At 42.9% G+C, this 23,501-nt stretch overlaps 1 protein-coding gene across 2 annotated transcripts in view; it reads right to left on the reverse strand.

Moving 5' to 3' along the window:
* Window positions 1-23,501, reverse strand: part of Mcm3ap (minichromosome maintenance complex component 3 associated protein) — a 45,400-nt gene that overhangs the window by 12,953 nt on the left and 8,946 nt on the right. Inside the window, exons 6-21 of one of the 2 annotated variants that reach the window (XM_026379858.2) lie at window positions 23,221-23,411; window positions 21,422-21,561; window positions 19,899-20,096; window positions 19,026-19,294; window positions 17,188-17,350; window positions 16,591-16,751; window positions 15,581-15,822; window positions 15,092-15,297; window positions 14,222-14,322; window positions 10,408-10,539; window positions 9,749-9,862; window positions 7,037-7,219; window positions 6,150-6,347; window positions 4,371-4,439; window positions 4,159-4,293; window positions 2,112-2,268 (exon numbers count right to left, since the gene is read on the reverse strand). In XM_026379858.2, the coding sequence (XP_026235643.1) occupies window positions 2,112-2,268; window positions 4,159-4,293; window positions 4,371-4,439; window positions 6,150-6,347; window positions 7,037-7,219; window positions 9,749-9,862; window positions 10,408-10,539; window positions 14,222-14,322; window positions 15,092-15,297; window positions 15,581-15,822; window positions 16,591-16,751; window positions 17,188-17,350; window positions 19,026-19,294; window positions 19,899-20,096; window positions 21,422-21,561; window positions 23,221-23,411 (2,659 nt within the window). The remainder of the gene's footprint in view (window positions 1-2,111; window positions 2,269-4,158; window positions 4,294-4,370; window positions 4,440-6,149; window positions 6,348-7,036; window positions 7,220-9,748; window positions 9,863-10,407; window positions 10,540-14,221; window positions 14,323-15,091; window positions 15,298-15,580; window positions 15,823-16,590; window positions 16,752-17,187; window positions 17,351-19,025; window positions 19,295-19,898; window positions 20,097-21,421; window positions 21,562-23,220; window positions 23,412-23,501) is intronic. The other variant, XM_026379859.2, reaches the window with a different exon arrangement.

Raw genomic sequence — 23,501 nt, forward strand, 5'->3', positions numbered from 1 at the left:
AGGGTGGGCCCAATGACTCCCTTCCAACAGAGAGAATCCAACACTATGGGTAACACTTCTATAACTAGGTCATGAAGAGACTTGGACTTCCATGTTGGCCACCCTGGCTTCCTCACTCACTGCCATGTTGTGAGTTCCCTCATGGAGAAGCCATGGCATGCAGTGGATAAAGTCTCTGTCCACAGCCTCCAAGGAAATGCAGCTTTTAGACAAGCTTTCTGATGAGACCATAAAACAAGCCAACATCTTGATTTCCATCCTGTGAGAGGTCCTGAGTCATAGGACCCAGCCTAACTGCATTTGGATACTTGACCCATAGAGACCATAAGATAATAATGTTTGTCTGAGCCAGTCCTGAGGGAGAGAGAGGAAACAGACTGGACTCATTGTGAGCATTCCTCCAGACACACAGACCAGCTGGTCCTCAGGAGACTCTGGTACTGCGACTAAGACTGTCACATTATACAACAAGTGAGGTCAAGTGCCGGTCAAGTGCCATCACTAGACTCAGAGCTGGCCAGAGTAGTGCCACTGACACCAAGTCTGTTCAACACTGAAGTCTACACTTTCAAAGGACACATCTGGTTTCATTTTCAAATATGTATGCTGCAACCTAAAACTAATTTATGTAGGTTTAAATCTAATGAAGTTCTCATTAAACCAAACTTCCCAGAGAACCAATCAGTTCAGTACATAAAATGCCTACAAAGAACAAAAACGAAACTTTGTAATAGAAAACCTAGGCCAACTTCAGTATTCTCAAAGAGGTCTGTGACAGCTAAGCTCACTGCTTGCTGTAGTTTTAATCTGCAGTGTCCCTCAAGGCCCACGTGTTAAAGGCTTGAACCCCAGCTTGGTGCTATAGGGAGGTAGTGAACCTGTAAGAGGCGATGGCCTAGTGGAAGGTCTTCAGATCACTGAATGCATTCCTTTGAAGGGGACAGAACCCAGCCCTTCCTCTCTCCCTATCTTTTGCTTCCCAGCCAGTTGTTCCCACAATGATGGGAACTGTCTCACCACAGGCCCAAAGCAGTAGGGCCAACTGATCATGAACTCAAATCTCTAAATTGTAAACCAAAATAAATAAACCTTTTCTTTTAATAAGCTGATTATCTCAGGTATTTGATACAGTAACAGAAAGCTATTTAATGTATTCATCTACTAGATTCCAGCCTGGAGGCTCTCACCAAATATGGTTACGGGTTATCATCAAGACATGAGGAAGACCAAGCATGGTGGTGCATGACTGCAACCTCAGCTACTCAGGAGGTAGAGGCAGGGAGATGACAAGTTTGAGGCTAGCCTGGATAATTTAGTGAGACCCTGTCTCAAAATAAAAAGAGCTAGGGATGTAGCTCAGTGTAGAGTGCCCCTAGTCCATCCCTAGTACCAACAAAAACAAAATAAGACACAAGAAAAGACAGAACCAACACTTGCTTCTCAGCCTCACAGTCTTTCAAAAACACTATCTTTTTTTTTTTTTTTGAGAGAGAGTGAGAGAGGAGAGAGAGAGAGAATTTTTAATATTTATTTTTTAGTTCTCGGCGGACACAACATCTTTGTTGGTATGTGGTGCTGAGGATCGAACCCGGGCCACACGCATGCCAGGCGAGCTCGCTACCGCTTGAGCCACATCCCAAGCCCCTCAAAAACACTTTAAAGAATAAATAGCGGGCTAGGGTTGAGGCTCAGTGGTAGAGTGCTTGCCTAGCATGCATGGTGCACTGGGTTCAATCCCCAGAACCACATAAAAAAAACCTAAGAGGCTAGGGTTGTGGCTTAGCAGTAGAGTGCTCGCTTCACACAAGCGAGACCCTGGGTTCAATCCTCAGCACAACATAAAAAAAAAAAAAAAAAGATAAAATAAAGGTACTGTGTCCAATTACAACTAAAAAAAATTTAAAAAACTAAATAAACAAAGGTATTGTGTCCAAGTATAAAATATTTTTTAAAAAGAAGTAGCACTTATATAACTAAAAATATTTTTTTTAAATACTACTAAAATATTTTTTAAAAAGAATAAGTAGCACTTATATAATTCTAGTGATGCCTGAGAGTGAGTGAAAATTAAAAAACCATGGAGATAGATTCACAAAGTGAATATTGCTCACCTTTATACACACATTGACAGAAACTGTCTGATCCCCTTTGCTGCTGAGTGCATTAAATATTGTGAGTGTCTGGATATCACCAGCATTATTAAAACACATGTCACCAACTGAACCATCATCTCCCATGAACTTGGCTTTTAGCCAATTTGCTAGAATTCTGTAGATAAAAAAAATAATAATAATAACAACACTTAAAGAAGAATCTGATTCTAACTTTGAACTATAAATAATTTCAAGAAAAGAAGACATACCACACAGACCCTAGGGCCACAGACACCAACTCTTATTGTGAGGTTGACATGGACCAATCAGGGTGTCATTTAAAACAGAGCTGGGAAGGCTGGTGTTATATATAGCTCAGCGGTAGAGCGTTTGCCTCGTACTTGTGAGATACTGGGTTCAATCCTCAGCACCACATAAAAAATAAATAAAGATATTGGGTCCATCTTTAAAAAAATATATATCTTTGGAAAAACTAAAATAAATAAAACAGAGCTGGGTCCTACAGGGTTGTATTTGGGCAAGAAAAGAAGAAACTCATGGAACTATCTCATTTTTATGTGACTGAAGATTCTAAAGTACTAAGGAAAGATTCTGAACAGAAAACATCCCTGGAGTTTGAAATACACATTTCTCATGCCTGAAACCTTAAAAATTTCCTAAGTGATGTACATTTCCTAATGAACTTAGTAAATTAGAAATAGGTGTTTTAAGAAATGAATAAGTATTTTTAAAATGCCACAACTCTTCATTGTTTAGTTGTCCTATGAGACGAACATCATGATTTCCTCCTTCCTTATCCCAATGATAAACTGCTTAAAAATGATATGTTCAGAGGACTCAGAGCCTCCCACACTGTGGTGAGAGTGTGAAATAGGGCAGCTACCTTGGAATACATTATGGCATTCCCTCAAAGACTTAAACAGAGTTATCATTACCATAGTGATTCCTCTCCTAGGTATAAACATGTCCACACAATAAATAGGTGGATATCCAAAGCAGCCTTATTCATAATAGCCAAAGAATGGACAATCCAAATATCAACTAACAAAATGTGGTAAATTTATACATGCCTCAACACGGATGAGCCTAGAAAACAGGCTTAGGGAAACATGTTAGTCACAAAAAAATGGGTATCATATGATTCTATCTATATAAGATGTCCAGATTAGGCAAATCCATAGGAAAAGAAGAAAAAACAGTAGTTGCCAGGAGTTGGGGGGTAGAAGAGAATGGAGACTGATAATGAAAATATGACTTTTACTTAGGTAAAAAAAATGTTCCAGAACAAAATGATGTAGATAGTTGTAAATATAACTAAAAACTCACTGAACTCTTAAAACACACCGACACTTAAAATGGGCAAAGTTTATGCTACATGAACTAATTACATTTCAGTAAGCTATTAACAACAACAACAACAAAAAAGTAACATGTTCTGTACTAGGTATAAAAGTGGGATTTCTGGAGGCCATTTGGTTATAGGAAATAATGTCATGTCATTTTTTAGATCTCTTTTTTGAAATGCCAAAAGTCTTTTTTTTCCTAAGGGGGAAAAAATGGAACTATAGCAGACAAACCATAAACTTTCTTCCAAGAGTCTAAAATGAGTGGGCTCTAGTCAATACACCCAAGCATAGCTTTAATTGACAATCAACTCTTAAATGCTTTGGGACCAAGACTACTACAAAGTGGAATAAAAATTAAGATAATCAATCTAAAGTATCAACTTCGAATCATGAACAAAACATACTGCAAGTTTAAGCATTAAGTCTGGATTGGGGCTGTGGCTCAGTGGTAGAGCACTCGCCTGGCACGTGTGAGGCCCTGGGTTCGATCCTCAACACCACATAAAAATAAATAAAGGTATTTAAAAATATGTAAGCATAATATATTTTATATATATATATATATATATATATATATATATATATATATATATATATATATCTGTTGCAGGGTTCCCACAATATGAGGCCCACAGCCCTGCCTGGCCAGTGCCCTCAAGAAATCACACCATCAGTGTTCACAACACTGTCAGACAGACCTGCCAGGACTCCCCGGGGACTGCTCTTCTCCATCAGGCAGCACCAGTACCAACTTCCAGAACATGCGCTCCCGCCTCTCAGGGAAGTGCTCAGCCACAAGGGATGGAAGGTCCAGAGGTGCCCATGCAGCATTGCTGGAAGGGACAGACCACAGTGGTTAATCCCATGTACCTGCCTCAGAGGAGAAGCACATAAAATAGGGCCAACAGACCTCAGCAGCTGCTGGTGGAAGTGCTGAACCTTCATCTGGTGAGCTGTCATGTTTCTGAGCCGCCTCAACCTACAAAGGAAGAGAGAATAACAGCATGCTCATGCCACAGAAGGGACTTTAGAATATTTACTGGTGTTTCTGAATGAAAAGCAATTGTCTAGTGCCTTCTTGTGTCAAGTACTAAGAAGACTGGGAAAATGTTTTCTGATAAAGAACTAGGTTAGTCAGATGACCCTTCATTCCACAGATATCCATTCAGTATCTGCTGTGAGCTGGCCATGGGAGACTTAGCAGTAAGACAAAAGTCCTCTTTTAGAACACACACTCATGGGCGAGAACCACCCTGTACTGGCTGGCACAGCTTGCAGGACATGTCAGTGTCATGGGCAATTGTAGCAGAGCAGGCAGGAGCCATGTTACATGCTGTCATCTCACTCTGATGGTCAGAAGGAAATGTGAGCAAAGACCTGAAGGAAAGAGAGTAGCCAGCAAGACTGTATCTGACAGATTGAAGAAGAGGGAATGGCCTCTCCATGCCACCACAGAGCCTGAAGTGTTTGGGGGGGGGGGAGCGGTGTCTAGGAGAAGGGGTTCAGTCTATGGTACAGCACAGGATCATGAATAAGAGGTGAGGCAATCTGAACGAGATGACAAGGGACCCTATCTCGGTGGGTGGAGGACTCTGGCTATAGCCTATAATCCAGAGAGAAGCACTGGCAGAGATAGACAAGGCTGGAGCTCAAGGAGGGTAGGTCTGAGAGAAGAATGCAAGCCCATGTCTGTGACCACAGGACGGCCACTTGGGAGCAGGACAGAGGCAAGCTGAGGAAAATTAAGATTTGGAAGTCATGCTGGGAGCTAGACAAGAGTCTAGAATGCAGAGAAGAGGTACTGCCTGGAGCTGCACCAAGGGAAATGTCAGTATGAAGGTTGGGGACAGGTCAACAGAGAGAGGGGAAGAATAGAGGGCAAGGGCTGAGCTGAGGTAGCTGGTGAAGGGTGTCAGAAAAGGAGGCCAAGGCTGAGAAGGGCAGCTGGTGAGGAGGAGGGGGACTTAAGAGAAAACTTAAGAAGCTGTGACTCCAAGGTAGCCATGGGCAGAGAAAGTGCCCCAACCTCACAGCATGCCTTACAATAACCAGACCATCCAAGCCCCTCTCGCCACCTGTTTACAGATTCAGAGATGACTACCGAATCTGGTTTAAGATAAGACAGTATGCCTGCTATGGCCCCTCTATCATACTTCCCCAGGGCCTGCCCACAGAGAAGCAGGGTGGCCAGACAGGCAGTCTCAAGAGGTGACACTGACACTGGGCCTGATAACAAAGACCAAACCCCACCAGGCCAAGATTGGACAGTTTAGACCCCAGGAACTAGATATGCTCAGGGCAACTAGGAGCGAGGAGTGCTAAGGCCCTGTTGCAGGAAACAGAGGGTGGAGTGTTAATCAGATACAGCAGTGAACCTCTGGCTCCACCAATAAGGATGATATGTATGTACTTTAAAACTGGGAAGAGAGAAAAACAGGTGATTTTGAGTCAATCACCAAACTTGAATCATTCAAGGAAAAAGTAGAATGAAATCAGAGCCCTGCTTCCCAGTAGTAAAGGAAGTCACATGTCCCTAGCTATAGAAATAACACATTCAAAATGCAGTCTCCCGCCTGTCCTCACTTCCTGATACCACTTTTCTTAACTAGCAAATACATAGTTTAGACCAGTTCCTGGTGAAGCATTGCAGGACAGGAGCCAAGGAGCCAAGGCATGGCTGGGCACTGACCTGGTGCAGGAGATACCCACTTTCCCTGCATGGCCCAGGTCCAAAAGGCCCTTAGCCAGGTTCTCCTCAGCAATAGGGCACTCTGCACTGGGTGCCAATGCCTGCAACCGGTTATTCACATCCACACAGCAGGGTGCTGCAGGAAAGGCCCGCATCTGACGCCTTAGTTTCTTCCGGGCTGTAACAGCTTCCCTCCACCTGAAGGACACACAAACATATCATCATTCGAGACTAACACCATGGGACAAATGCAGATGTCATAGTTCAGCACTATGATGTGAAGAAACATGGTTTAGGGTCTTTTCCAGCAACAGTCCTTAAACTGAGAAATGAATGAGAATTAAAATACACGCATGAGAGCAAAAAAATAGCATTAAACTACTAAATATAAGAGTTAACACTGAATGGTCTCTGAAGGTTGATTCATCAATATGGACAAAATCTAAACCCAGCAAACACCACTGATAGGAATGTAATCTTCCCACAGCATGCACATATATAGATATATGAACTGTTGGTACAAGGTGGTCACTTCAACACTTTGTCACAGCTAGAAAGAGAGGCATGTGGGGGTCTATCAACAGGGGACCAAGGTAGTATATAACTCACTTGTAGTGACATGCTACACAGTAACAGGGCAAGCTCAATATGCTGCACTGCCAGGCCCCAAAGCACACCAAGCAGAGTAAAGATTTAGAACACAGTAGAGAGCATGATCTGCTGATAGCCACAAAAAAAAAAAAAAAAAAAAAAGACAAGAAGATTACAGTAGCAACTGCTGTGTCTGAGAAATGGACAAAGGTCTATCTAAAGGAACTGATGGCTAATACATGTTGAATTTAGTAAAAGAGTCCCCTGAGTGCGGATCTGTAGAATACAGGACTCACCGCTGTAGATACTTGCAGAAGCACTGAAGTTCCTGTAGTGTCTCTTTGGCAGTCTGGAAAATTTCCTCAGCAAGAAACAAGTCCACCAATTGGGCACAGATATCCTCACAACAACGGGCCACACGAACCTTCTGGTCCGTCTCTACTGCATTCCTAGGAAATAGGGCAGTCAGTGTGGAGACACTGCACCACAGCCCAGACAAGGAGAACTGACTTTAAAAGTGACGAGTCTGTGTCCTTCATGAGGAAATGTAATTATGTCTTCATGTAAAAGTACAGATACCTCAGCAGCTCATGAGGCTGAAACAGGAGGATTTCGAGTACAATGCCAGCCTCAGCAATGGCGTGGCACTAAGCAACTCGCGAGACTTTGTCTCTAAATAAAATACGAATAGGACTGGGGATGTGGCTCAGTGGTCAAGTGCTCCTGAGTTCAATCCCTAGTACCTCCCCCGGCCCAAGAAAAAGAAAAAGTACAGACACCTAGAAATAGAAACAAAAGTGGTATAAGGTGATACAGTATATGTCCAAAAGGACCCCTGTAACAGTCAAGAAATGAACCTTTAAGTTCAAAGCCAGCTTCAGCAACAATGAGGTGCTAAGCAACTCAGTGAGACCCTGTCTCTGAGTAAAATATAAAATAGGGCTGGGGATGTGGCTCAGTGGTTGAGTGCCCGAGTTCAATCCCCTGTACCCCCACCAAAAGAAAAGAACCTTTAAGTTGGGCATGGTAGTCCACATCTATGTACTATTATAGTGGCTCAGGAGACCTGAAGCAAGAGGACTGCAAATTTAAGGCTAGCCTGAGCAACTGTCTCAAAAATTTTTAAAAAAAGGTAGGGGGCTAGGGATATAGCTTAGTGTTAAAGAAATCCTGAGTTCACTCAAGTACACTATTAAAGAAAAAGAAAAAGAAAAAGAAATAAACCTTTAGCCCAGCTGGACATGATGGCACACACCTATAATCCCAGCACTTGAAAGGCTGAGGCAGGAGAATCTTTTGAGCTTGGGAGCTCAAGAACAGCCTGGGCAACATAGTGAGACCCCTTCTCCATAAAAAGAGAAGAAAAACAAAGGGGAAATATTTATCCTAATAAAATAGTTGAAAATTTTAACTTTTAAATAGCCATAAGACAACTGAAAAACCTCAACACAGAGAATTACAATTAGAAATGTCCCAAATATATGATAAATCACTGGTGACTACTAAGGATGGTTGCCTGTGGCCATGCAGTGGTGGCCTAGGATAAAACAGTATATTTTTATAACAAAATTCTATCAAACAAGAGCACAGAGGATTATATCAAACATATAGTCACAAAATCAAAGTAGCTTCAACAGCCAATAGCTCATCCTTGGAGACAACCTGGGGCTGAGTTGACACCAAGCCTCCTCAAACTGCAGGACACTGTCTCTGCATCACAGCAAGCTAGGGCTTTTACCTCTGTCCTAACACTGTTCTGGGGTTCAGAGTACACATATCACCATCATTTGTGGGGTGTCTTCCTTTACAGAAACCAGGAAAAGGCCCCAAACTATGACAGATGGGAGGAAACACTAATTAAAGATGCACAGCCTGCTGCCAGGTGCGGTGGCACATGCCTGTAATGCCAGCACCTTAGGAAGCTGAGGCAGTAGGATCACAAATTTGAGGTCAGCCTCAGCCACTGAAGAGATTCTTCTCAGTCTGGGCTGTGGCTCAATGTAGAGCACTTGCCTTCCTGTGACGCACTGGGTTTGATCCTCAGTACCACATAAAAAAATAAAGTTATTAAAAAAATACCCTGCTGGGGCCGGGGTTGTGGCTTAGTGGTAGAGTGCTTGCCTAACACGTGTGAGGCCCTGGGTTCAATCCTCAGCACTGCATACAAATAAATAAAATAAAGGTATTGTGTCCAACTACAACTTTAAAAAAAAAAAATGACTCTGTCTCAGGCTGGGGATATAGTTCAAGTGGTAGAGTGTCTGCCTTGTATACATAAGGCCTTGGGTTCGATCCCCAGCACCACAAAAAAAAAAAAAAAAGAGAGAGAGAGAGAGAGAGAGAGAGAGAGAACCTGTCTCAACCATGTCCTACTTTCCTCTTCATCTCAAAAAAGGGATGTAGTTCATTAATAGAACACTCCTGGGTTCAACCCCCAGTATCAAAATAAATAAATGAAATGAAATGAAATGAAAAATATATATTGCCTGCTGGGTGAGTTCCCCATCTGCCCTAGAAGTGTTAAAGCAATGTGGTCTATGGCCTTCAGGCTATATCATGGAAGCTTAAGCATAAAGACAGATATTCTTTCACAGCTGGAATGTCTTTTTTTTTTTTACCGGAAACTTGGCAACAAAACTACTAATGTTCTTAAGTGAATAGCCCAAGGATACCTACTAATTTATGAAACAAGGGAGAGTCTCGTACTTGAAAAACATTGATCGTAAATAACCTGGTGTGGAGAAGACTACACCAGTGAATCTGCCAAGACACATGTCCCCACGCCCGGTGTAGGGTCCACAAGAGGAATCTGAAAGTGAGGCCCTCCCTGCTCTGCTCCCTGAAGTACAGAATTGGCATGTTACCACTTGACTATCCAACAGATATGCTCCTTTTCAAATTTAGGTGCAAACCTGCTATCCTGAACTGCGCCAGCCTCACATAGTGCCTTCTAACCCTCCGCCCTCCCTCCATACCTCAACACTGTAGTCCACCTGAGCCTCACTCACTTCAACTCCTGGGAGCAAGTTTCCCGCACACACTCTGTCACCATGAGTTCTGTCAGCTCTGCAGTCAAGCTCTGGCTCAAATGAGTTAATACCAGCTCTCTTTCTTGTTTTAGCCTATGGATAAAAGAAAAAAAGCACAAGAGTAATACTTAAGAATGAAAGTAAGTGCTAGGCACAGTGGCACAGACCTACAATCCCAGCTAGTTGGAAGCCTGAGGCACGAGGATCCCAAGTCCAAGACAAGCCTGGGAACCTGAGTAAAACCTGTTTCAAAATTAAGAAAACAAACTAGGAATGTAGCTCAGAGGTGCAACACCCCTAGGTTCAGTTGCCAGTACCACAAAAAATTAAAAAGTAAGAATTATTTTACTCCTTAATCATGTAGATGGAAGTGAGTGGTCCTGCCTGAGTCAGCAGCCACCTCCAGTGCACCTCCAGTCCCTTTCTGTCCTGCTGAGGGGAAGGGCACTGTTCACAGGCTGGTACAGTCAGGGATCCCCACCTAATCCCTGGGACAAAGTATATATGAGGGTGCTGAGTGGACCTGAAGAGGTCTAATGGCAGCACACTGGACAACAGTATCAGAATCAGGGGCCAGGGCAGTTCACCTCTGTGTCTACACTCCAACCATGTCCCACTGCAGGGCAAGGCATACCCACCTTTCCTCTTCAGCCCGCCTCTTTTCTTCCTCCCTTCGCTCCCTTTCCTTAGTCACTTCTTCAATTGCAACATGCCTCAAAAGGCCTGTGGTTGTAGCCATTAACAGATCCTCCATGGCAGCATTAGAAACACTAAAAAGAGCAAAGTGGATAGAATTCAAACTCATGAAAAAGAAAGTCATTATAGACTATTTTCAAATAGGATTGTTCCTGGAATACAAGGATGGTTTAACCTATGAACACTAATCAATGTAATACGACCATATTAACAGAACAGAGTTAAAACACATGCACACACAATCACCTCAATTTATGCAGAAAGAATATCTAGTAAAATTCAAACTAGGAACAGAAGCAACACCCTTAAGCCATTTATGAAACACCCATAACTCACATCATATACAGTGGTGAAAGCCTGAAAGCGCTTCCTCTGAGATATGAAGACAATGATGCCCACGTTTTCCACTTCAACACATTATTGAAGTTATAGCCAGAGCAATTAGACAAGAAAAAATAAGCAGCATCCAAAGTGGAAAAGTAATAAAACTATATCCATTCACACATGCCATGATCTTACATATAAAAAACCCTAGGAATCCTAATAAAGAAGCTCAATAAAATTGAAGGATAAAAATCAATATACAGTGGACAGGGAACATAGTTCAGTAGAGTGCTTGCCTAGCCTGCACAAGGTCCTGGGTTTGATACCAGCACTGGAAAAAAAAGCAAAAATCAGTAGTATTTCTACATATAAACAATGAATAATTTGAAATGGAATTTTTAAAATATTCCATTTATAAGAAGCCTAGAAAATCAGGAATAAATTTCACCAAGGAGGCAAAAGTATTGTACACTGAAAACTATTAAAACACTGCTGAAAGAAATTAAGGCTAACCTAAATGTTAAGATGACAATACCACCCAGAATAATCTATAGGTTCAGTGCAATCCTTATCAAAATCCCAATAGCATTTTTTGCAGAAATAGAAAAATGTTTTCTAAAATTAGAATGGTATATCAAGGAATCCCAAATAGCAAAACGGCCTTGAGAAAACAAGAACAACAATGTTAAAAGATGTATACTTTTTTTTTTTTAATATTTATTTTTATTTGAAGTTGGACACAATACCTTTATTTTTATGTGGTGCTGAGGATCGAACCCAGGGCCTCACATGTGCTAGGTAAGAGCTCTACTACTGAGCAACAACCCCAGCCCGGATGTATACTTTTTAATATCAAAACTTATTGCAGAACTACTTTAACCAAAACAAGGTAGTACTGGTGTAAGGATAGACATAAAGACCAATGAAGCAGAACATAGAGCCCAGAAAGAAACCCTCACATCATGTTTAAATGACTTTCAACAAGACTGCCAATACCAGTTAATAGGGAAAGAAGTCTTTTTAACAAATGGTGCTAGGAAAACTAGATATCCACTGTCAAAGCATGAGATTGGACCCTTATGTTACACCATACACAAAAATGAAATAAAATAGATAAAAACCTAAACTTATGAAATAATATTATAAAACTCTGCTGAGTATGGTAGCATGCTGAGGGCCATTACCAAGTAGGTATGACGCATCGTAATCCTTGCCAGTGTACCCCATGTTAAATGGACTTGCCTTGGAAATTTGCTGCGACCTTGCTTGTGTTTTTGAGAAAGGTGACCCTGCTCAATCACCAGGGTGGATCCAGGATTAGGGTGTATTCCTGCAGGAAGTATCTCCGTCCTTGGGTTTAGGGCGTGACAATAGGAGTTTTAGGGAAGTTGAGGTTGAAGATTATTGATGCTGGGATTAGGGTGTTCCTGCTGCTTGTTCCCGTTGAGTTCTCGTGAGATTAAAATGGGATTTGGAAAAAGCCTCGTGGAGTAGGATCGGGATCGGACATTTTTGGAATTGCCCCTGAACGTGTGTGGAGGCTGGTGTGAGATCGGGAATAAAGAATTGCTGTTTGAACCTACAAAGCTGTGTGGTGGCTCGTGATTCTGTGCCAAGCCGAGACATTGGCACTTGGCTTTTGGCAGTAGCACATGCCTATAATCCCGGCAACTTGGGAGGCTGAGACAGGAGGAGGATTATAAGTTTAAGATCAACCTCAGCAATTTAGCAAGATCCTATCTAAAATTAAAAAAAACAGAAAAACGGGGCTGGGGTTGTGGCTCAGCAGTAGAGCACTTGTCTAGCAAGTGCGAGACCCTCAGTTCGATCCTCAGCACCACATAAAAATAAATAAAATAAAGATATTGCATCCAACTGCAAATAAAAAAATATATATTAAAAAAATAGAAAAGGGATAGGGATGTAGCATATTGGTAAAATACCCCCTGGGTTTAATCCCCAGTACCACAAATATATAAGCCCATGGAAATAGTTTTTTAGTTTCATTAAATGGGGCATGCTTCACCTATAATCATAGCTACTCAGGATGCTGAGGCAGAAAGATCAAAAGTTCATGGTCAACCTGGGCTGCTTAGAAGACCCTATCTCCAAAAAGTTTTTTCAAAGGGCTGGAGATGTAGCTCAGTGATAGAATACCCCTGAGTTCCATCTTAAAGTAACAACAAAAAAAATTAGGAAGCATATATTTTAACTCGAGGATAAAAAACCTTAACCAGCCAGGCATGACAACACGTACCCACAGTCACAGTTACTTGGGAGGCTGAGGCAAGAGGGTCCTTAAGCCTAGGAGTTCAAGACTCTACCTCAGAAAAAAAACATTAAGAAACATACAGTGTCAATCCTTTTGTGTAATTCTTCTTTTTTTTTTTTTTTTTTTTTTTTTTTAGTGGTCCTGGGGATTGAACCCAGGGCCTGGTGCATGAGAAGCAAGCACTCTACCAACTGAGCTATATCCCCAGCTCCCCAGCCCTTTTTATTTTGGTTAAGACAGGATCTAAGTTGCCCAGGATGGCCTTGAATTTGCACTCCTCTACCTCAGCCTCCCAAATCAGTAGGATTACAGGTGTGTTCCATACCCGGCCCAAGTAGCTATATTTTATACAGACAAAACAATATCTTTCCTTATTGTTATGCCACTGGGATTTTTAAAAGATGTTGAGTTCACTTTAAAATTAAGAGCTTAGAAAAACTTTATTACATTTATTGAAACTAAATTGAAAAAAATAAATGTTTCTAATTTTTAACAAGGAATGAACTAATTTTGACTGGACATTTGAGATATGTTTAAAGAAAAATAGGTTTATAACTTATAAACTTTAATATAAACTGTTGCTCAAAAACATGTGGAGGAGTTATGGCTCAGTGGTAGAATACTCACCTAACATGTTTGAGGCCCTGGGTTAGATCCTCAGCACCATATAAAGATAAATAAGTACAAGTATTGTGTCCATCTACAACTAAGAAATATTTTTTTTAAAAAGTACATGTAGCTGGGTGCAGTTGCACAAGCCTATAATCCCAGCAACTTGGGAGGCTGAGGCAAGAGGATTTTGAGTTTAAAACCAGCCTCAGCAACTTAGCCAGGCGCTAAGCAACGCAGTGAGACCCTGTCTCTAAATAAAATACAAAAAAGTAGGGTTGGGAATGTGGCTCAGTGGTTGAGTGCACCGAATTCAATCCCCAGTACCCCAAAAGAGCATGTGTAATGAAATAGCAGGGCAGGAACATAAAAAATAGCACCTGTCTAGAGTAGAAGATGCAGAAGTCCCTGAAACTATCACCACGAGCATTGAGCCTGCTCACGCAGATCTTGTGGAAGAATGAAAACACTTTTTGAGAAGGAGTGGCAAGTATACTCCCAGGGAGCAGACAGCTGCTGAAGGGGAGGGCGGCGCGCTGGGTGTCACTCACCCCAGAGCTACAGCTGCATAAGCTGCGCCAGCCGAGCTCACTTCCTCGCAGTCCCTCTGAAGAGTCTCCTGGATAAGCTCATCCACCACCTGCACAAGGTCCTATGGAGAGACCAGCACAGGGTCAGACACAGCGTCCCACCCAGGACAGAAATCTTGAGTGAAACCTTGTCACTAGACACTGTCTGAAGGTACCCACTGACAAAGCACTTGACCCCTATCACGGAGTCAGCCACACTGCTTCAGGAGAGGTCTCTGAGGAATGGCTAGGTGCCTTCCAGAGGGAAAAGCCAGGGGAGCCTGCTGGACAACCACCCTTCAGATGGCCCCCACTGTGCCCTGTCCATCTTCACTTGTCCACATTGAACATCATCAACTTCTGTGGTGGTTCTTCATGCTCCCCTCAGGACTCCCTGACTCCCCGCATGAGGTTATGGCCCAGTGCCTGCCTCTGAGTGGCCAGGATGACACATTCGAGTCCCACACCTGTGCAGTAAACAAGCTCTACTCAGTTCTTTGGAAACCCCTGTCCCCGGGCACATAGTACTACCATAATCCCAGAGGTGCTGGTCAACCTATCCACTGGCCATCTCGAATGAAGAGGTGCTGATTTCAATCAGACCACACAGGCTGACGCTCTAGTGGTAAGCACTGAAGTACTGCTCTGACTACTAAGAAGAAAAGAGGGGCTCTGAAGTTAGCCTGGGGGTGTTAGGCTCAGTTCTGCCACATGAGCTCATGAACATGGGCAGATACTACCCTCCACTCTCCTTTGAGACCAGGCAACACAGCACCCCAACACAGGGCAGTGGGGCCAAAGACATCTGTGCACAATGGACTTCTCAGAGCCCTGACCTAGAAGATTTCCTACCGCATCAGAGTACACAGGTGCAGGCTTTGGAGGCAGCACCTCAGGCTGCATGGAGAGCTGGCATAGACTCGGTGCCACAGATGGGGGTGGTGGAGGGACATGAGGCAGAGATACAGGTGAGGGTTCAGGGACTGGAAGAGGCTGCGGAAGGAGACTCTGTGATGGCACATCCTGCTCTGCCTCACATTCTTCTCCTCTCCCATCACCTGCAAGAAAGGACAGAGGAAAACATGTTACTGCAGATGCACACAAACAGCACCAGATGCAGTCATCTCCATGCAGGGACAGTCACATGGACCTAAAGGACTGCCCTCCCTGAAAACACCCATGGGACAGCACTGTGGTGTCAGGGTGCCCAGAGAAGGACTTCAGAACTGTATGGAGAGGTACACCTGGGTACCAAGCCGAGGGCCCTCCAGGCCCCAGAGTAAGATAGATGCTTCTGGGCATGGAGAGGCTTTGAGGAAAATGCAGTGCAGCTTCACTCACCTGATGTATCCAAGCTAGGTCTCTGAGCGTTGACGGGTAGCTCTGTGGCCAGGCTCTCCCCGACGTACTTGTTCTGGGAGTTGAAGCTGCACACGGGTGTGTGACGAGGAACTGGGGGCAATGGCCCTCCATTCACAACTTCACCAACTGACACTGTCAGCTTCCTGGTAATAAACACTGACTTCCTGGCCTTGGATAATCCCTCTGGTTCCAGGAATGCAGACCTGTTCAGCTCCACACAGCTACCCAGACCACAAAGAGCCCGTAGAAAGGTGTCACTCAGGGAAGATGGCAGCTTCATCTTCCCAAATCTAGCTGTAATGCCAGAAACCCAAACCTTGTCCTATGTCCCCTAGGCCACATGCAGATGAGAGGAAGGCACAGACCACAGTAACCCCTACTGTCAGCCTCCATAACCACGTGGCCTAGCATGTTAACAACCACACGTGGGACAATATATGGTCCTGTCTCAAGAAAAGAAGCTGCTCATCTCCTGAAGGACAGGTCTAGAGAAAAGAGCTATAGGAGGAAGGGGCTAGAGAAACCCCACTGAGTATAATGATGCCGATTGCTGGGAGAGGGTTTGGAAATTTCATCATGGTCTCAAAATACTGACTGGAAGATAGAGGAAAACACATCAGCCTGGCCTATTGCTACCTCTATCTCAACCATCTCAACTATCAGAAGTGGGCAGTGGTCACTCACAGGTCAGCAAAGGCTATCTTAAAGGAACAGAATAGGAAGATTCTTAAAGTTTATCTTTGGATTCTTTGGTAACTCATGAAAAGCATTGATTTTTAGAGTCACAAAGAACTTGGTCTGAAACCAGTCTGCCCACAAACAGCATATGACTTTGGGAGTACTTCCCAGCTCCACATCAAGAAAGCAGCAAGTGGAACATGCCTTCTCTAGGACTTGGCAAGCAACTGACACTTTTACAGCCCTTCATTGGAATATAAGAAGAAAAAGGGAATGGGAGCAAAGCCCACAGTTCCAGTTTCAGCCCTTACCCATCAGAAACAGTGAGGCCATGATAGTTGAGGAAGTCTGTGGCCTCTTCGCAGTCTCTGAAAAGCAGCATGCGCACCACACCATCCAGGGGAAAGACAGTAGATCGCTGTGTGCTCACAGTATATGCAATGTTGAGAGCCCGGAGAGCATCCTTGCGGATCTGAAAGGGAAGGCAGTCTCAAATAAAGAAGCCAGTTAGACAAAGGCAACAGTCAACCCCACTTGACCAGCCTCACCCCCAAAATTTGGATTAATAATGCTGAGAATTTCAAAATTAGAGATTTTGTGCAAGTAATATGGGATCTCTGCTTTTTCGTTTCTGTCTGCATGAATGTTGTCAAGGCTGAACCTGGCTGCCATGCTCAAGATTCCTCTTATCTGAGCCACAGTGAGCATCTGCACTGCACTCTTCTCCTGGCAGCGATCAACAGTGCCAATCCCAAGTCAAGGGGCCATCACAAATCCCTCACAGGCTGCAGCAGTTTCCAGGAGAGGGAGCTATAACCCACTTGGAAGAGCTCCACAGCAGAGAGATGCTTCAGCATCCCAAGTAACAATCTCTTCCTTCTTGTGCTACAAGCAGTTATTTTACTCACCTGATTGAAATAACAGTGTAAAAGACACGCATTCAGATAGGAAGCTGACTGGACCAGTTTGAAAAATCTCACAAAATTATTACTGTTCAGTGCAGCAAAAGCCTGGACAGCGAAGTCCACCTCGGGGGAGTTTCTAACATCAGGGTGAAATTGCTGCACTTCTCTGTTAGGGAGACAAAATGTTCAGAGTATTGTTTTTAATTAAACAACATTTCTAGAAAGATAGATCTGATAAATAACTAGATTTCAACAATACTGAGAAAGAGTGTCCTGTGGTGACGTGTGCCTCTGAATTCAGTTTTCTGATTTCAGAGCTACCACTCTGGACCTAGATCAATAAGGGTTTTCTTTAAAAGGATAAAATACACTGATTCAAGCAATAATTTAGTAATCATCAAAAAGTTATCTTAAAGTAATGCCGACTGGCCAGGTGCATTGGCACCTGCCTATAATCCCAGCAGCTCGGGAGACTGAGGCAGGAGAATCATGAGTTCAAAGCCAGCCTCAGCAATGGAGACGCGCTAAGCAACTCAGTGAGAATCTGTCTGTAAATAAAGTACAAAATAGGCCTGGGGATGTGGTTCAGTGGGCAAGAGTGCCTCTGAATTCAATCCCTGGTACCAAAAAAGTAATGCTGACTGAACGCCAGCAGTATAATGACAAAGTTTGTTATTTAAAAAAAAGAAAAAATCAATTTGACTGAACTATTTAAGATAGAAACAAATGATTGTCATATATGAAAAGACAGCACAGACATTTTCCATAGCCAGCTTATCTGCCAGGCTTAATTTTAAAACATAACCAATCACATATCTAGATGTTCTACAACAAAGTTCTTGGAGAAAATACTAAACTAAAAAAAAAAAAAAAAATTTCACCATAAATAAAAGAACCTTGGAACTAAAGGTCAACAGCCAGCACTGAATTCAGTTTACCAACTCATAAACTTGGCCCAGAGACTCAGGCATATTTATCAGATAAAGGTCTACTTACATATCAAACCAGGGTTTAAAATTCCTTCTTTTTGGAGGGTGGGGTGGGGTACTGGGGATAGAACTCAGGGGCACTCAACCATTGAGCCACATCATTAGCCCTATTTTTGTACTTCATAGAGACAGGGTTTCACTGAGTTGCTTAGCACCTCCCTGTTGCTCAGGCTGGCTTTGAACTTGCAGTCCTCCTGTTTCAGCCTCCCAAGCTAGAACTACTGAGATTACAGGTATGTGACAACATACTTGGCTTAAAATTCTTCCATTTTTTGGGGGACTGGGGATGTGGCTCAAGCGGTAGCGCGCTCGCCTGGCATGCGCACGGCCCGGGTTCGCTCCTCAGCACCACATACCAACAAAGATGTTGTGTCCACCGAAAACTAAAAAATAAAAAAATAATAAAAAAAAAAAAATTCTTCCATTTTTAACATTGATACTTACCATTTTGTTTCACAGTGTTTTCCTTTCTCTTTCTTAGACCTTTGACAAAACTACCTAGAAACAGCAAATTGCTAACAACTCTGATAGAATGTGGGCTTCCCTGTCCTGGCTCACTACCTGTATGATCAGGAGGCCTTCACCCTCATTTCCTCTCATTGAAGAGAAACACGCTCTGGAGTGAACATAAGGGTCTGAGTGAGATGTGCGGGTACAGTGCCTACCCCTGTTGCTCTGCTCCCAGCTCAGCTCAGTAGCTGACAGCTCAGACTAGGGCGTCCTGCTACCACCTAGTGTTCCCTAGCAGAGAGAGCTCAGCACTGTCAGCTATGGCAATCTTAAAGGCTCTTTTCCAAGCTGAATCTTGCCTTTTCACATATCATAGGCCATCTTGTGAATCTGGAAACTCACCTCAGGATGTCCCCCTTGTTGAGATTGAGCAGAACGTTGTACCCCTGGAACTCAGCTTCACTGGCACAGAAGATGCCTTTGTTCCTCAGATCTTGGTACATCTCTTTTAGACTCTGTAGGCACTTGGTCATGTTCTCATTGTTGATCTTGGCATCAAAGGAGGACATGGGCTCCTCACACATGAAGTGAGCACAGTGGATGTGAAACCGGGTGCACTTCTCTATCAGGGACACCGTCAGGGGATCACAGAGATGCTGCTGTGTGATGTCCTGGCCACAGGGGTGGGGAAGGATCACACACACACATGCATTACACTTGCACATGCTCCACACACACTCCCCTGGCAAAGAATCAACTATGAGAAAAATCCATGCTTATCACCACTGAATTGCTTACTTTTCAACTTGAAACCAAGCCCATCAAGCACATTTTAAGAGGATTTTATAACAGTTTAAATAAAAGTATATTTTTGTTTTAGATTAAGATATTTGAGTGATTCAGGCACTATGGCAGATGCCTGTAATCCCAGTGACTTGGGAGGCTGAGGTAGGAGAATCACAAGTTCAAAGCCAGCCTCAGAAACTTAGTGAGGCCCTATGCAACTTGGTGAGACCCTGTCTCAAGATACAAAATAAAAAGAGCTGGAGTAGGCTGGGGATATAGCTCAGTTAGTAGAGTGTTTGCCCTACATGCACAGGGCCCTGGGTTCAACCCCAGAACCACACACACACAAAAGGGGGAGGGGGGTTGGAGATGTAGCTCAGTGGTTAAGTGTCCCGGGTTCAATCCCTAGTAGTAAAATGAAAAGTGCTCCCAATATGCCTTTGGAATATACATGCATTTCCTAGTCTCCTGACCAGAGGTAGCTGATACCTTCCGTATGCCCCGTGTGCGGTTCCACACGAAGTCGTACCAGTCCCGCAGGCTGCCTTCCTTCTGGTCCATGATCTGAGTCACCAAGTAGTCCATGGTCCTGCTGAGCACTGCAGATGGTCGTAGCTCATGTGGCAGAGGCTCCTCCTGATCAGCTGAAGACCGGCTATATTCCTTCACGGCCGCTGCATGGTCCACCTGGGAACACAGAACAGGGACAGGTTATTTGTGTGGCTGGTGCTGGGGCCACCTACTGGCACAGTTGTTCCTTTAATCAAGGGGGAAATCATGCATGCACTCACACAAGATCCATGCCTAAGAATACACTTTTAAAATGAACCCCTGGATTCAACCCCTTATCCAAAAAATAAAGGTGAACTGAGGTTCAAAATGGTTGACAAAGCCACACAACTCGAGAGACTAGAGAATGAATCCAGATGTACCTGTAAGCTATATCCCCCACCCTCTTAAAAATTATTTTTTAATTAAAATTGTAAAAACCTGAAGAACAAAAGAATCTAGACTGGTGCAGATTTCTGGGGAATATGTGCTAACACAGTTCAGGAAGGGTCAGACTCTCTGATGCAGTAATTTAATGCATAGATGTCGCTGAAAAAAATAATCAAAATATCATAGAAGCATTGCACACAAGATGCCAAACAATATTATTTGAACTGAAAAATTAAAAACAGTCTATCTACTGACTGCAAAAAATGGACAGTTTTGACAGAGCTACATAAAGACACATATGCTTCATTTAGAAAACACTTATGAATGTGTAACTAATTAGAATAAAAAAGAAATGCTTATGAAGAAATCCTCATAACACATGGAAGTGTTCATGAAAAGATACAAATTGAATCTAGCTCATCCGTCATCTCCATGTGCAGAACATAAATACAGAAAAGGGAAGGAATAAGACTGTAAAAAGGCATGGCGGCTCAGGAGGCTGAGGCAGGAGGATCACAAGTTCAAAGCCAGCCACAGCAAAGGCAGGGTGCTAAAAACTCAGTGAGACCCTGTCTCTAAATACAAAAAAGGGCTGGGGATGCGGCTCAGTGGTTGAATGCTCCAGAGTTCAATCCCGGGTGACTACCCCCCCCAAAAAAAAACTGTAAAAAGGGGAAAAAATAAAATTTTAATCTAGATTTTAAAAACCCACATCAAGGTAGATCTCCTTTCTAAGACGAACCACTCTCTCCCTTGAGAGTGTCTCCCCTCCTTTCTTTAATAAATTTTGTTACCTTTCTTAAAAAAAAAAAAAACAAACCTACATCTATACTTTATTGCATTAAATATGATGTGGTTTAGTTGCATTACACAAAAACTACTTAGCCAACATGTCAGTATGAACTAGCTTAATATAACTATTAATAGCACAAATGCCCATCACCATCCAAAAACAGCAAACATTCAAATCAAGTATCCATATGTACAGAAACCACAAAGAACAAGCCTTCCCCACCCCTGCCCAACACACCCCCACCTCCAACCCCTGATAAGAGGGGAGACCAGAGTCCCACCTGGTCAGTGCCTGGGACCACTTCGAAAACGCTAAGCTGACTCCGGGTCTCCCGCATGTACCGCTCCTTCTCAGGACACATGTCAGGGCATGTCCCAACGAAAGTCCTGGCTTTGTCCAGATCAGTCCTCTTCACTCGAGCTAAGTGATGTCAAGTAAGAGGTAAGGACATACCACATATTGGTTATTGGGAACCCACAGAAGTGTATTTTCATAGTAACAAAAGACAAAAATTGAAAAAAGAAACACAAATTACAAAGGAAAGAAATATTTTTAAAACCCATCAGACGAAGGGACTTATATGGCCTACCCTTTCAGACAGTAGACATCAAGGATCAAAAAGACCACCAGGGCCAGGCCTCTCCAACAGTCAACAGAACTTCACTGCAGACTACAGATGGGCATCCTCTCACTCACAGCTAGATGTACCACCAGTGTTCTAGAATTCTTTTTTTTCTTTCTATTTTTGTTGTTGTTGTTGTTGTAGATGATCACCTTTATTTTTTTAATTTATTTTATTTTTTAAATAACTGTATTTTATTTATTTATTTTTATGTGGTGCCGAGGGTCAAACCCAGTGCCTCACATGTGCTAGGCAAAGCACTCTACCACTAAGCCACAATCCCAGTCCAGTGTTCTGTAATTCTTATGGTGACTTCAGTGATAAACAATCATGGTGTAGGATGTTTACTAAAGTGATAAATTTGTTAAATGCAACTATTAAGTATTCTAGAATTCTCTCTCTTATTTTTTTTTTTTTTCTCTCTCTTATTTGTAATGGAAGTTAATGGGGTCTTGACCTGAGTAAGTACGCGATTATTAACCACAGAATTCAAGGTTACATATTTATCTTTTCTCTTTATTTATTTATCAGTACTGGGAATTGAACCCAGGGATGCTTTATTACTGAGCTACACCCCATCCCATTTTTTATTTTATTTTATTTTTTGAGACAGTGTCTCACTAAGTTACTTAGGGCCTAAATTGCTGAGGCTGGTCTTGAACTTGCCATCCTCCTGCCTTAGCTCCTGAGTCGCTGGGGTTACAGGTGTGCAACATCGAGTCCAGCCTAAATGTATTTTTTAAATAAAATGGAATGCAATAACTTCACAACTCAAATGTAATCTTATTTTTATTTTGAAAATAATTCAATACCTAGTAATAATTTTATTTAACATATAAAAATCACCATGTCAATGACATAATTTTTGGTAGTAGCTTTTATTACTCTGTTAAGGAAGCACTGTGATCATTCCAATTATTCAAAGCTTTTAAAAAAGAAAACTCCAGGGATGGGGATGTGGCTCAGTGGTTAAATGCCCCTGGGTTCAATCCTCCAGTCCCAAAAAAAGAAATAAAATTAAATTAAAGAAAAAAAAAAAAAGGAAACTCCTAAAACTGAAATTTAAGAAGAAAAATTGCAAAGAGTATGTATATTTACATGTTTGGTCACTGTATCTCTTTCACATTAATCAATACTTTGAAGGCGACACATTTACACAGCTCAACATTCCACGGGTGGGACTACGTCCAAAACCAAGCACTCTTCACCTCAACCCTTGGGACACCACCTTCTCATCACTATTTCACGCATATGTCTGCAAACACATTCATCTGCATAGGTACACAGACAGCACTCAACCCCAGGAAGACTGGTCAACAATAACAGGCAGATGTGGCACATCAGAGACCAGAGCCTCAATGGCAGTTGAGCCCGTGGAAAGGGACACTTCCCCACTGGGAAGCCACCTCACCATAACCTTCCCATGGACTCTGGAACCTGTGCCACAATGCACATACCTTGCCGCATGATTCGGTCTCTTTGGTCAAGCAGGCGGTACTTCTCCTCAGATGTCTCAGCAACAGTACCTATCAGAGTACTAAGGGATGACACGGATGGCCCAAGGCCCTCAGAGCCCTCAGACCCAGAGTCAAATGGGTCTCCCTCAAACTGGTGAGCCTTCAGAAGACTTGGCTTCTTCACTGGAGAGCTATAGAAAAAAAATACATTAAGGGTCCTTGTAACATTTCCATATCTGAACCTGTCAAGATTTTTGGGTCCTCAAAAACTGAGAAAGCAT

This window comes from Urocitellus parryii, chromosome 2 (assembly GCF_045843805.1).
Source record: "Urocitellus parryii isolate mUroPar1 chromosome 2, mUroPar1.hap1, whole genome shotgun sequence".
Lineage (NCBI taxonomy): Eukaryota > Metazoa > Chordata > Mammalia > Rodentia > Sciuridae > Urocitellus > Urocitellus parryii.